The 15,954-nt window shown below is 39.0% G+C and overlaps 1 protein-coding gene across 2 annotated transcripts in view; it reads right to left on the bottom strand.

The window, feature by feature from the left end:
* Positions 1 to 15,954, bottom strand: part of Kif4a (kinesin family member 4A) — a 104,860-nt gene that overhangs the window by 57,790 nt on the left and 31,116 nt on the right. For both annotated transcript variants that reach the window (XM_057760005.1, XM_057760006.1), the window contains exons 8-9: positions 2,462 to 2,578; positions 1,422 to 1,597 (exon numbers count right to left, since the gene is read on the bottom strand). In XM_057760005.1, coding sequence (XP_057615988.1) covers positions 1,422 to 1,597; positions 2,462 to 2,578 — 293 coding nt within the window. The remainder of the gene's footprint in view (positions 1 to 1,421; positions 1,598 to 2,461; positions 2,579 to 15,954) is intronic.

The following is a 15,954-nucleotide window of genomic DNA, read 5'->3' as shown; positions in this document are numbered from 1 at the left end:
GTCCTTAGTCGCTGTTTTCCTTTTCAGTCTCTCTGGATTAAAGGCTCTATCATACTTAAAAAAACAAACTTATATCTCTTTGCCCTTGATTACCCGGCCATTGCCTTTTCTCATTTTGCCTCCTTGAATGAAAAGCCATTCACTTATCTACTATTCTATCTACTTATCATTCACTGACTGGCTCTTATCACTCCCGACTTCACAGTAGTTGCCAACAGCTTCCCTGACGATTAAAAAAAAAAAATCAATGGATACTTTTCATCTTTATACTTCTTAGTAAATTTGTTCTTATGGCAACACTCCTTGAAGGAAGGACTCTTTCCTTGGTTTTGGTGACATCATTGATTTTCTTCCTGTCTATTCTTACCTGTTTCTCCTTTATCCATTCTTTAAGAGCTGGTATTCTCAAGTTGTAGGTCTGGATCTCTTCATTTGGTTCTTTAGCAAACATTCAGTGATTACTCCATGTGTGATAACACTTTGTTCTCCCGTACTCACTAAGTTCAGATATCATCTAAATGCTAATGCTTTTAGAGCTGCCTCTTTACTCTTCATCTGAGACCCTCTAAATCAAGCCTATGTAGTCAGCAATATTTGAGTATTTCTATACACATTCCCTAAACACCTTTCAAATTCAAAATGACCTAAATATATCATTCCTGTTTTCATGTGCAACTCTGGATTTCCATCTCCTTTCCTTATCAATATGATTTTTTGTAATTCAAGGAAGAAACTTGAAAATCAAATGTGGCTCATTCTACCCACTTCTTTTCCTACATTAACTTTGCAACTAAGCAAATCCCAATATATTTTACTTCTTGTTCTTTGTCCTCTATTTCTGTGACTGTTCCTTGATTTTTATTGCTACGGTCTTTAGTACAGACCATAGTTCTCACCCAGGTTATTACAAAGCCTGTCATCTTTCATCTGTTGTTACTGTACAAAAAACAGATTTCCTTCAAGCGCATTTCATCAAGTTATTCTCTTACTTAAAATCTGTAGCCCTTAATACTTTCCAGTTCCAAGCTCTTTAACAGAACATATTAAAGAACTTCAGGATTTGAGCCCTGCAAGGTGTTCTTGCTTCATCTACTCTTCACTTTTTTGTTTTGTTTTTAAAATACAGGGCTTTTCTGTGTAACAGTCCTGGCTGTCCTGGAACTCACTTTGTAGACCAGGTTGGCCTCAAACTCACAAGAGATCTGCCTGCCTCCCAAGTGCTGGGACTAAAGGCATGCACCACCACCATCCTTCTTACCCTTCACTTCTTACCAGTAAAATACCCAACGGCACCCCCTAATATTAAAGGGATAGCAAACACCGTATTAGTATTATTATTTGACAAATATAAGTAGAACAAAGAAATAGAAGCTAAATCATTCCATTCACATACTTTGTAACTTTCCAATAAAATCTTATACCTGTTGCTTAAGATGATTAAGTTCAGCTGCCTGGGGATCAATATTAATAATAGGTTTGTTCTTGATTTTTCTTGCTCTGTCAGCATAGCGAAGGGTATTTAATGTTTCCTCTAGATTAGAATCAGCAGGACTCACACAGGCTATCATAAGTGTATGGCTATTGCCTCCTAGAGAATCTGGAAAAGAACAATAAGGGATAATGAAAGGAAATAAAATCAAACAAGTAGGCTGCAAGCAAAAGCTGCCTATTTGGGATGATGACTTTTAATTCATAGATGAAAGGAAAAATTTTAGGGACACTTGATTTGGCTTTGATTTTATTTTTCAGAACTATTTGGCTTTAATTTTAAAACCATTCTAATTATTGTTTGAAATTTCACACATGCATACAATATATTTTGATTCTATTCACCCCACCCATCCCAGATCAACCATCTGACCCTAATTTCATCTCTTTTCTTTTTATAGTTCAATGATTAAAATTTATGCTGCATATATACTCATGGGTGTGGGGTCATTTACTGTGATAGCTACAAATTTTTGATTTGTTTCAATATAAGAATAGTAAAACCTCAGATGCATAAAATGATAGAGATTTAGAATCCTATTTTATATGCCACTAGACTCAAGAGAAACTATGAGTTCAGCAGTTAATCAGGTTTTAAAACCAGGCTTGGCTCAGGCCCATTACGAGCCTCTACTGAGATTAAATATTCCTAGGATGTCCTGTCAATGTAGATTTTAACTCTCCAAAGAATTCTTCTTAGCATACTGTCAATTAAAGAAAATGTAACCAAGTTTATTTTCAGGTGCAAGGTCCTAAGTACAGTTGGCATTCTACAGATTCCTTGGCTCTCAAAGCCACCTGTAAAGACATTTTCTTATTCTCTTAGAAATCTGATTGCCAATAGCTATTTCATCTTTTCATCAATTAGCTGTGGATGTGACAGCCCATTAGTGTTTTGCCTGTTTCACCTCTGTTTTCTCCACACTATCATCCCAAACTACCCTCTCTTATTTTAGAGGCACTTTGGATTTACCTTGAAGCAGACGAGTCAGCTTGGAATCTCTGTAGGGCACAAAGCTACCCTTTTTGTCATCTCCAAGAGCACTGATTACATTTCCCAAGCACAGGAGGCCCCGGTTAATGTTAATACCTAATAGTAGGAAAGAAAATTTAAACTTCTTGGGAAAACAGCTAACAAATATGTACATTTTTTTCTGACAAAGGAAAATACTTCATAGAAATATCACCAGCAATACTAAGGAAAGTCTTAATTCTATTCATTTTTCCGGGAGTGCTGCTTCTTAGGAAAGCTCAGGGGGCAAAGGTTCAAATGTTAGGTTCGTACAATTGAGTGCACTGCACTTACTGTTTCTCATGGAAACAAAGCGGAGACAGGTAACAATTGCTATGACAACCACCATATACATAGATAGTAAAGTAACCTTTTGTATCCATTATGACAATCTTTAAAGTAACACTGTGAAACTAGGTTTATAACTACTTTAACAATCTTATCATTATTTTCATCACCATTATTTTCATTTAACAGGTAAGGAAAGTAGTTCAGATGTTAGATGGCTTCCCTACATACAAATAGTAAGTGGTAGGCATGAGATTCCACTTCAGAATTTCAGCCTATCTTACGCTCTTTGTACCACATTGGAATATCATACTTCTTGTTGCTTAAAAAAGGTAAAGATTACTTTTCTACTTTATTATCTACTTTTCTTTTAAAATAGGGCCTCACTCTATAGGCTGATCTCCATTCATTGCAAGCTCTTCCACCAGCATCCCGAGCTGGGCTTTTCTATTTTCTACTTAATTCAAACACTCTCAAAATCTTTGAGGTCTGTCTAAAGCATTTGACTTCTCCCACTGTTACATTTACAGCACAAAGGCTTTATAGGATGCTGGTTGAGTCCATGGGCTTTGGTGTCATGTAGACCTAGATTTCTAATCCTGGCTCTGTTACTGTCATAGGATCATAGGTAAAATGCTCTGTAAAATGAGGCAACTCTCTACTTTGTTGGGTTGTGGAAGGAATTAGATGAGATGTTATAACTAAAAGGAAATTAAATGTTAGACAAATAATACTTTGGTTTAAATGTTTTTGTTTCCTTCAAAATTCAGGTTGAAATTTGATCTCCAAAGCAACATTAAGAGGTATGGCCTGGCAGTGATGCACACTTTTAATCTTGGCACTCCACGGCAGAAGCAGGAAGATCTTTGTGAGTTCTAAGGCAGCCTGGTCTATATACTGAGCTCCAAGATAGCCAGGGCTACATAGAGAGATCCAGTTCCAAATAATAATAATAATAATAACAATGCAAAAAAAAGAGGTTAAGGGTGTGATAATACTGTCTCTACCCTCATGGATAGAACAGATCTAGCAAGACCTTTTAGTCTTTCTGCCATGTGAGGGCACAGAGAAGGCAACCTTATTAGATACCAATTCTGATGGTGACATCATCCTGGCATTCATAGATTTCAGGTGTAAAAACATAATTTCTACTGTTTATGGATTACCTATCCTAAGGTAGATTGTGAAAGTAGTACAGATGAATTATGAGAACTTGTATCATTACTGTTAGCTCTACTTAACTTTATACTTATTCAGCCATACTTTGGATTCCCCTATAACGTGAAACAAATATATTTACACAATCCTATTATAGTTTAGATATAAAATATCCCCAGAGGTTGTATGTTGAAGGTTTCCTCCACAGTTGGTAGTGCCATTGGCAGGTGATTGGGAATTGAACTCAGGACCATGATTGGACCATGACAGCCCTATCTGTATCAATGGACTAATCCATTGATGAGCTCATAGTTGAATACACTACTAGGAAGCAGGGTCTACCTGGAGGAGGTAGGTCCCTGGGAGCATGATTCTGAAGGGTATATCTTTATTTAACTTTATGTACATTTGGTATGAAGGTGTTAGATTACCTGGAACTGGAGTTAGAGACAGTTGTGAGCTACCATGTAGTGATGGAGGAGGGTCATCTTTCTATCTGTTTTTTCATTGGTTAATTAATAAAGAAAACTGCTTGGCCTTTGATAGGACAGAAAATTAGGTAGGCGGAGTAGACAGAACAAAATGCTGGGAGAAAGAAGCCGAGTCAGGCAGTCGCCATGATTCTCCCACTCCAGACAGACGCAGGTTAAGATCTTCCCTGGTAAGCCACCAGCTCGTGGTGCTGGGAACTGAACCCAGGTCCTCTGGGAGAGGAGCCAGTGCTCTTAACGGCTGAGTCATCTCTCCAGCCACATGAAGGGTATATCTTATCCCTTCCTATTCTGCTGATTCTGTTTTCCAGAGATGAGGTGAATCATTCCTCCCCACAATGGCATGTAACCTCGCCACAGGCTCAGTGAAGGACTAAGAAACATTAGACGGAAACTTGAAACTTGGAGCCAAAAGATAGCTTCCACCCTCTAAGCCAACTTTCTCAGCAGTCTTGTTCATGATGAAAAACTCCAAAATCCTCACTGACTACATCTTTCATGGACCCTATTTTCTCCTTTCTTGTGACTACCAATTTGAAACTAACATCTCAGGATTAGCTTCTTGGGGGTATTAACTGCCTATTCTGAAGCCACAACCAATCATTTCAGTTTTGTGTTCTCAAGCACTCAATGCTCCTATGACCTGCCATTTCCACCAGAGCTCTATTTTTTTTCTTAAAATTTTTTATTTGCAATTTTGCTTATTATTGGACAGCAGACAATCTCTGGAGATAGTTACTATCACAACTTGGGGTGAGAGCGGTACATGTTTCTAATAGGAAGAGGTTAAGAATTCTGTTAAGCATTCTACAAAAGTACAAGAGAGCTCCCCACAAAGTAATTTAATTCAAAATGTCAACAGTACCACAAGTGACAAATCCTGTTAACATGAAAGGAAAATTATGCATGGATAAAAGTCAGGTAGACTGGCTGAAGAAGTTGCCCGGAAAGACTTAGGTAATAGCATAATATGGTTGTGTGCTCCAGTCAAAAAGGAATGGATTAATCTGTTACCAAAACAGATTTTAAAAGTTACATAGGGCTTGAAATGTAGCTCATTTGGTAGAGTGCCTGTCTAGCATGCACTGCAGAAAGCCCTGGGTTCTACATCCAGGACTGTGTAAACCAGCATGGTGGTAAACACCTGTAATCTCAGCACTAGAGAGTAGAGAGGCAGGAAGGTGAAGAGTTAAAAACCTTGGCTATAAAGTAAGTTCAAGGCCAGCCCGAGATGTGTATGGTTCTAAAACAACAAAAACAAGCAAAGAACCTTACAGAGGTAACCATTCAAAAAGTGGGAAGAGCACTTGATTAGGAGACAAGAGGACCTTAACTAAAACTTGGCCTCAATCACTTACCAACAAATTTCAAATTTTCTCCATAAAACAGTGGCAATCTTTTCCTTAGATCATGAAAGTATGATAAAAATAAATTGGCATCCATTGAGAGCCATATACAAGTAATTCATGTTAAAGGGTAGAAAACCTTAGATAATCTGGCTATTTGCTAGATCATGAGGCTGAAATCCCGTATCTACTCTGATGACAATTACGTCACCCAGAAGGAACTACAACTGATTACAGAAGTGAATACTTTTGCTTTCAAGATAACACAGAACTGACTCTAGAAGTGGACTGATAGAAATCTGGTTATAGGAGACTAAGGAACAGACAAATGTCAGTACCTGAGATTTCATAAAAATCATCTCTAAAATTCAGGAAAGAATGATATTTAAGATGCCAATGTTATGAAGTGTAAAGGGAAATGAATAGGAGTCTTTTCAAAAGAGAAAATTCAAGCTGGCAAGATAGCTCAGTGGATAAGGGTGCATGCTGCCAAGACTAACAACCTGAATTCCATTCCCAAAACCTACATGATAGAGAGAACTGACACATACTGTCCTCTGATCACACGTGTCATGGCATGCACATACATATACATATGAATGAATAAATGATATTTTTAAGCCTCAAGATTAATAAAATTATAATTATCTGCAAATAAATGAATTAAAATCATTGAAGATGATTTTAGCTAGAAATTCTGCTCTTTAGAGTCGTGAAACTACAATACCCATCCCCTGTTTTCAATCATTCTCTATCTATATTATGCAAGGCTTTCTGTATCTCTATTAAATGTTGGTATTCCCTTATAACCATGTTATAATCTTTTTAGTCTATACTCCTTCTGTTTAACCTCCTCCATGCCTAGAGTTCCAAGTATCTACTACTATCAGGCCCTGAAAACTGTATCCACAAACGGGGCCTTTTTCCTGATGTCCAAATCTGTACTGTGAGCGCTCCCTGACTATCTTGGTTAGACTAGGGCACTGCACAAAAGACCTGAACAGAACAGAATTTGCTTAGCTGCACTCTTACTCTATTTCCAACACTTCCTTTTCATCGTCTCATCTTTAGAAGGTCATCCAATCAATAGCAAATCTGACTCATCCTAGAGTCTCCCTATTGTCACCCCCACATATCCAAGGCTTTTATTCACCGCACATTTGGTGGATATGTACAATCTCTAGCACTGTGCTAGTTAGCTTTCAGATATATAAAGATGAGTAAATATCTACTTTATAGGACTATTGTAAGAATTAAATGAGGGGTTGGAGAGATGGCTCAACAGTTAAGAGCACTGCTTGATTGCTCCAGAGGACCTGGGTTCAATTCCCAGCACCCACATGAAACTCACAAATGTCTATAACTCCAGTTCTAGAGGATCTGGCACCCCACAGACATGTGTGTATGTGTGTGTGTGTGTATACATATAGATACACACACACACACACACACACACATATATAGGAAAAACACCAATGTACACATAAATAAATCTTTTAAAAAAGTAATTAAATGAGTTGATTTTTGAGAACTTCAGCCTAAAAGGAGAGGTTGACATACAAAACAAAAACTGACAGTGTAATACTAGAGTTCACAAGGTAGGTAGCTAGCTGAATCAACGAGCTTCAGGATAGATGAGAGATTCTATTTCAATACAGAGTAACCAAAGCACATACCCAAAATCCATCACACATACATACCCATGATATGGGATTCCCCTCTGTATGCTATGAACATTTTTTTTTTTATTTTTTTTTCGAGACATGGTTTCTCTGTAGCTTTGGAGTCTGTCCTGGAACTAGCTCTTGTAGACCAGGCTGGCCTCGAACTCACAGAGATTCGCCTGTCTCTGCCTCCCGAGTGCTGGGATTAAAGGTGTGCGCCACCACCACCCGGCTATGAACAAGTTTTATTAGAATTGGTTAATAAAGAAGCTACTTTGGCCTATGGTAGGGTAGAATACAGCTAGGTAGAAAAACTAAACTGAATGCAGGGAACAAGAAGGCAGAGTCAACGAGATGCCATGTAACCACTGAAGAAAATAGATGCTAGAATACTACCAGTAAGCCACAGTTTTGTGGCAATACAAAGATTAATAGAAACAGGTTAGTTTAAGATTTAAGAGCTAGCTAGGAATACGCCTGAGCCATTGGGCAAACAGTGCTACAATTAATATAATTTCTGTGTGATTATTTGGGTTTAGGAAGCAGGGAAACAAAAGCGCAGTCTCTGTCTACATACACCCATCTGAACTCACCCCCCTCTACATTCACAGATTGGGTGGTGGCTAGAGAGATGGTTTAATGGTTTAGAGCACATTCTGCTCTTATAGAGGACCTATGTGTCCCTAGCATCCAAGTCTGGTGGTTTAGTTACTTCAGAGTCAGAGGAACCAAAGCCATCATCCTCTGGCCTCTCTGGGAAGCTGCACTCATGTACAATACCCAAAGACATACAAGCATACGCATGATTTTAAAATAAAATATTCTATTTAGCAAGTATATCTCTCTGTGTACATGTGCCTATGTTCAGGCACACATGCCTTGGTAGACAAGTGGAGATCAGAGGGCAGCTCTCTGACTGCTTTTCTCTTGTCACCTTGTGGGAACCAAGAACCAAACTCAGATCTTTAGGTCTAACTCTTCTAGTCACTGAGTAATCTTACTGGCCTCCACACAGAGATTCTTAGAGTGACTTACTTACTCAGTATCATAAATTTGAACTTATAACTTGAGAGGTGGAAACAGGAAGATTGAGGGTGGAAAGCTAGCCTTGGCTACCTACTGAGTTTGAGGCCAGGCTGTAATACATACTCTGTCTCAAACAAACAAAAATAAATAATATAAATGCATCTAAAACCCATTTTGCTTAGTAATATTTTGATATTATTTTAAAATTATGTGTATATGGGGAAACCAAGAGAATTTACACTCAAGCGCCTTGAAAGCCAGATGTTGGTGTAAGCTAGGGAGGATGTAGTTGAAGGGGAAGCCCTATTTACTGTTGATGGGAATGTAATCTAGTATGGCCACTATGGAAGCCAGCATGGAGGTTTCTCAAAAAACTAAAAACAGAACTACAATATGACCTAGGTATTTTTGAGTATGTACTCAAAGAATTCCATATTCTACAAGAGATATTTGTATATCCATGTTTATTGCAGCTCTAATCACAATAGCAAGGAAGTAGAATCCATCTAGATGTTCATCAACTGAAGAATGAATAGCAGAAATGCTATACATATTTATACAATAGAATTATATTCACCTGTAAAAACCTGAGTTCTATTCCCAGTACCAGAATCAACATACACAGTCAGGGAGCATGTGCACTTGATGTAACCAAGTTTCTGAAGGCAATGGGAAGGGGAGAAAACCCAGGAGAGAACACTCAAACTGTAATGCTACTGAGATCTGAATCAACACAACTATGTAGACAGTGATGAGTTACAGATGACAACATAAGTTGATGGATGTGGACTGAAAATGCACAGAGGCCAGAGAGTGACATTACAGTTCTCTGTCACTATAGAATTTTAAGACAAAAACCCTATGAAATCATTTTTAAAAGGCAATGTCTAAACCTTCAAGACAAACTGAGCTTTAAAGAAAGGCTGTGTTAGAGAAAGTTTGATTGTGAGGGTAGGGTAGGGGCAGGCACACATTGGGTTCTGTGCAAGAGGAGAAGGCTGTGGAGAACATATACAGAAACCGAGCATGTTGTGGGGGCCACATAGCTTGAGTGGATAGTGTGGGTAGGGAAGCTATGAAAGACAGCAGAGGAGCTAGGCTAGAGCTTGGGGGGGGGGCAAAGGGTACAAGTGGCAGTGTTTAAAGTTCATCCTGTAAGTAGGACATGATGCTTCAGTTTGTATCTGGAACAGGTATCAGACGCAAAGTGGCATCTTAAGAAACTTGGTCTAGCTATAGTATTTGGAATGGAGTGCCTTTTAATGGTCCAGTCAGGAAGCTCTTTTCCAGATGTACAGGATGATGCTATAAACTTGGCAGAGACAACAGGAACAGAATGGAAGTGGGTGCATCTCCACACTAGTGCTAAGAAAGAACGAACAGCAGGTAGTGGGTACTCATTCCTAATTGGGGAGATCATGCTGAGTGTAATAATTAACCTAATGGAACAGCAAAAAGAAAAGGAATCATATGAATTAAAAAATGAACTAAGACAGTAAGAATTTACAAATCAAGGGAAGTTCAAAAAAGGGGGAGTCAATTATAGCATTAAAACAACTCCTAATGACTTATTGCTATACCCATACATCAGTATATCTTATAACCCTCATGAGAGAAAATTTTTCTTAAAGTAAATGGCAATCAACAGCAAGACACAACTGTCAACATGCAGAGAATATGATACTGTGTAGTGCTCAGTCCTAAAAATAGGGTATCTCCATCACACACACACTCCTCTTAGGGATTTATGAGAATGAAGATGAGGATGAAGAATGGAAAGATGATAAGAGTCAGAGGCAGTGAATGACATCAACGAAACAGGATTTCATATGAACTCACAACACTTGTGACAGTATGAGCACGACCTGTGTGAGCTCAAGACAGACAAAATCCCAGCATGGAGGGGGGAAAGGCAGAAAGTCCCACCCCTAGCAGAGGAGCTATTGGTATTTGGTTTCTGGTAGGAAAGTCAATATTCTTTTCTGGTGTAACAACTGACATATTGACCACTCTAGGGCAGGACTCACACAAAGCAATAGTCAGGCAATACAAACTGGACTTGATGGGGGAAAAGTAGAGAAGAGACGTAAAGTTGGGTGAGTAGGGAGGTAGAGGAAAGAAGATGATAAAATACGTTGTATGTAATTCCCAAAGAATAAAAAGATCATTTTTAAAACATCTTAGTTGAAGTGTCAATGCACAGAGCGGTCGGATAAGTACTGAAAGAACCAATTGGTTCTAACAATTAAAATATTCATGGTGGATCTTCTACATACTGGCACTAACAAAAGCTAACACAGACGACTGAATCTAAAACAAAACAAGTTGCTGGATACAAAATCAATATTAATAAGTTTATTTTTGATCCGTTAATCCTAGTACTTAGGAAGGAGAGGCAGGTGGATCTGAGTGTTCAAAGCCAGCATTGTCTACATAGTGAGTTCCATGACAGCCAGAGCTACATGGTAAGAACCTGTTTCAATAAAGATAAGAATAAGTGAATTTTGTTTTTATGTATACCAAAAGTAAAGTTAAAAAAATAAGACTGCGGAGATGGTTCAGTGGATAAAACACTTGCCGTGCAAACTTGAGGGCCTGAGTTCAAACCTCTGATCCCACAAACAAAATTAAAGAAGTTAAGCCATGGCGATAATATGATTCTATATACAGAAAAAATTGAAGTATTTTATTTCATTAGAAAGCCATTAGAATTAATAAATGAACTCAGTAAAATAGCAAGATTCAAAACTAACAAAAATCTTTCTTACATATCAATAATGAATCTACTTAAAAATTATTAAAACAATCTAATTTGTGATAGCTACAAAATAAATATATAGGAAGTGAAACACCTATACAGAGAAAAGTTTTAAAAGTCTGGTGAGGTAAATTGAACCACACACACAGACACACACAGGAAAATGTTCCCATGTTTGTGGGTTAGAAGAATAGATATTGTTAAAGTCCATACTGTGCTCAACAGTGGTGGTGCACACCTTTAATCCCAGCACTCCAGAGGCAGAGGGCTCACCAAGTTCGAGGCTAGCCTGGTCTACAGAGTAAGCTCCAGGACAGCAAAAGCTCTGTCCTGAGAGAGAGAAACCCTGTCTCAGGGGGGAAAAAAGCAAAATGCTCATACTGCATCAGAATACCAATGACATTCCTCACAAAAATAGAAAAAATTAACTGTAAAATTCATATTAAAGAACAAAAGGCTCCAAAGAAATTTTGTTTAGTGATGAACAGGGACCAAAACCAAGACAAGTACTCTATCACTGAGATACATTGTGAATTTTCTTTGTTTTTCTGAGACAGAGTCTTGCTATGTAATTCAAGCTGACCTTGAGCTCACTATGGCTAACTCTGAACTGCCTCCATAGTGTTGGCATTGCAGGTAAGTGCCACCATTCTCAGCTAGCCAAAGCAATCTTAATCCCCCCAAATAGCTGGAGGGATAACAATACCTAATTTCAAGACACACTACAGAGCCACAGTAGTCAAAACAGCATGGCCCTGGAAGAAAGACAAACATACAAACCAATGTAACAAAAAACAGACTCCAGAAATAAACCTAAAGTAATAAAGATGCCAAAAATGCATTGGAGAAAGGACAGCCTTTGAAATAAATGGTGGTGAAAAACCTGGGTGTTCACACGTGAAGAGATGATACTTAACCCTTATCTTTTAGTCTTCACAAAAATCAGCTCAAAATGGATGAAAAATCTAAATGTAAGACCATAAACTACTATTAGAATACAAGGGAATTATTTCAAGACACTGGTATGGTCAATAATTTTCTGGATAGAACTTTAAAGGCACAGAAAACAAAAGTAAATATTAATAAAATGAATTACAGAAAGTCAAAAACTTTCAGCAAAGGAAACAATAAAAAAAGTAAAAAGATTAGCTACAGAATGGAATATCTTTTTTTTTTTTTTTTTTTTTGGTTTTTCGAGACAGGGTTTCTCTGTGGCTTTGGAGCCTGTCCTGGAACTAGCTCTGTAGACCAGGCTGGTCTCGAACTCACAGAGATCCGCCTGCCTCTGCCTCCCGAGTGCTGGGATTAAAGGCGTGCGCCACCACCGCCCGGCTTGGAATATCTTTTAACATTTCATCTGATAGAGGATTAATATCCAGAATATATAAAGAACCCCAAAACCTTAAAAATACACACAATTCCATTAAAAATAGATAAATGATTGAAATAAATACTTCTCAAACTATAAATCACCAATAAACTTAGAACATATGCTCACGATATTTAGCTATCAGGGAAATGCAAATCCAAGTTATATTGATACTGTCACTGTATACAAACAGATAAATACTGGCAAGGATGTAGAGAGTAAAGAAGTCTTATACATTGTGGAAATTAGTATGGCTGTCATAGAGAACAGTATGGACACTAGCTAAACTAAAAATAGATCAACTATATTATCTAGTTCTCCCAATTATGACTATATAGCCAAAGGAAACAAAATAATGCCAAAGGGCTATTCATCTACATTTATGTTTATTATGGCACTAACCAGGATAGATAACTCAGCAATCAGCCTAGGTGTCCTTCAACAGAAGTTGAAAAAAGTTAATTTGGTACATATACACACAATTGAATATTATTAGCAGTAAAGAATGAAGGTTTGCCTTTTAAAGTAAAATGAACAGAACTGGAGAACATTATTTTAAACGAAGAAAGGCCAGTTCAGGCACCCTCTCCTCTGCTGCCCAAGGACCTAGCTGGGGTCATCCCCGTGGACACCTGGGATCCCCTCTAGAGCCAAGTCTCTTGCCAACCCAAAATGGCTCCCTTAATGTAGATACCTTCTTCCCTGCTCCTATATCCACCCTTCCTCCATCTCCACCCTCCCATTCCCCCAAGCTCTCTCCAGTCCACCCCCCCCCCCCCCCCCGTGCTCCCAACTTTTGCCCCGGTGATCTTGTTTGCTTCCAATTTCAAGGAGGATCTATATATGTTTTTCTTTGGGGTCACCTTGTTATTTGGCTTCTCTAGGCATGTGAACTATAGGCTTAATGTCCTTTGTTTATGGCTAGAGTCCACTAACGAGTGAGTACATACCACCACTATCACACTGATGATTATCTTGAATATCACCACAGAATCTTCGTCCGGTGAAGGATGAAGATAGAGACAGAGACCCTCATCAGAGCAACGGACTGAGCTCCCAAGGTCCAGTTGAAGAGCAGAAGGAGGGAGAAAATGAGCAAGGAAGTCAGGACCGCGAGGGGTGCGTCCACCCATTGAGGCAGTGTGCCTGTTCTAATGGGAGCTCACCAAATCCAGCTGGACCGGGACTGGGGACTGAATGAGCATGTGATCAAACCGGACTCTCTGAATGTGGCGGACAATGGGGGCTGACTGAGAAGCCATTGATAAAGGCACTGAGACTTGTGTACTGGCTTTTTGGGACCCTAGTCTATTTGGATGCAAAGCTTCCTAGGCCTGGATGTAGTGGGAAGGGCCTTGGACTTCCCACAGGGCAGGATTCCCTGCCCTCCCTTAAGGAGGGAGGGGGAGCGGGAGGGGAATGGGAGGAGGGGAGAAAGTGTAAATTTTTAAATGGAAATAAATAAATAAATAAGAAAGTCAGACACAGGAAGATATGGGTTCTTTTATGTGGAAGTTAGAATTTTTTTAAATTAAATGTGATGCATTTACCTAAGGAGGCCAGAAGAGGGTATCAGAACCCCTGGAACTGGAGTTATAGATAGATGTGTGCTGTCATGTGGGTGCTGGAATCAGAACTGGGTCCTCTGGAAGAATAGCCAGTGCTCTTAACTGTCTCCAGTCCATATATATGTGTATATGCTTTGATGTTTATTAATTTATGTAAATGTTTATTAAATGTTTTAGATGTGTGTGGCTGTGGTGCGGTATGTGTATGACCTACCTATGCATATGTGTGTGGAATCCAGAAGTCATTAGGTGTCTTCCTCTATCACTTCCCACCTTATTTTTGAGATAGGGTATCTCCCTGAAACTGAATCTAGATTGGTTAGATTGGATTGGTTAGATTAGCTAGCGGTGGGGACATTACCTTCTTAGCCTCTCAAACCCAGGACTATAGATGCATGCTGCCATACCTACTTTTTATGTGGGTCTGAGGGATCCAAACTCAGGTCCTCACATTTACACTGCAAGCATTTTGACCACTGAGCCATTGAGCCATCTCCTCAGCTCTATCCATCCATCCACCCACCCACCCACCCATTCATCCATCTACCTACCTACCTACCTACCTACCTACCTACCTACCTACCTACCTACCTACCTGTGTGGTGGGATATCTCTATTGCCCAGGATGACCTCAAACTCCAAGCTTTAGTCTTCCAACTATTGGAGTTACAGATACTTGTCACCACACCCTAATTTTTTCTTATGAAGTACCCAGAAACAGATCAAGGCAATATTTGGGTACTTTATTTACATCCATCCATCCATTAGCTGGGTGTAGAAGTGCAGGCCTTTAATTCCAAGCATGCCAGAAGCAAAGGCAAATGGATTTCTGTGAGTCTGAGGTCAGCCTGGTCTACAGAAAGAAGTCCAGGACAGCCAGAGCCACACAGAAACCCTGTTTTGAGAAAACAAACAAAACCCCATATAACCACACATATTTTTTAAAAAAGTAGCACTGCTTCTCAGAGGGAAAATGAATTTTTTAAATAGTACTAGGACAAATATTAATATGGAAAAACTAGAACTATTTATCATGCCTTATATAAAACATTTTAGGTAGATTAGAGACAATTGCGAAAGATAAAACTGTGTCATTTCCACTGATAATACAGAATACCTTCAAGACCTTACAGTGCTGAATTTCTTAAATAAGGCACAAAACAACATATACATGAATGAAGAAAGTGAAGTTTAGGGATGTAGCTCAATAGAATGAGAAATTACATGTGCAAGACCTTGGGCTCCACCCCTAGAATGAGGGCTAGATGGAGAAAAGAGGAAGATACATGTACACTATATAGGAGTGGAAGAGTCCCCCAAAATATAACTATATGAATAGTATGTAAAATATTACAAGGAAAGCTGAGTGTGGTGGCTCATGCCAGCTCTTGGGAAGCTGAAGTAGGAGAATTGCTGTTAGTTCCAGAGACAGGGTTTCTCTGTGTAGCAGCCCTGACTGTCTTGGAACTCTCTCTGTAGAGCACGCTGGCCTCAAAAGCACAAAGATCCACCTGTCTCTGCCTCCTGAGTGCTGGGATTAAAGAACTGCAACACCATTTGGCTCATAGTAAATTTTTTTAAATATTTATTTATTTATTATGTATACAATATTCTGTCTGTGTGTACGCCTGCAGGTCAGAAGAGGGCACCAGACCTCATTACAGATGGTTGTGAGCCGCCATGTAGTTGCTGGGAATTGAACTCAGGACCTTTGGAAAAGCAGGCAGTGCTCTTAACCTCTGAGCCATCTCTCCAGCCCCCTATAGTGAATATTTTTATATATATT

Source organism: Chionomys nivalis, chromosome X (genome assembly GCF_950005125.1).
Source record: "Chionomys nivalis chromosome X, mChiNiv1.1, whole genome shotgun sequence".
NCBI lineage: Eukaryota > Metazoa > Chordata > Mammalia > Rodentia > Cricetidae > Chionomys > Chionomys nivalis.
Note: the sequence above shows the minus strand (reverse complement) of the source record. Positions and strands in the feature narration are given on the sequence as shown.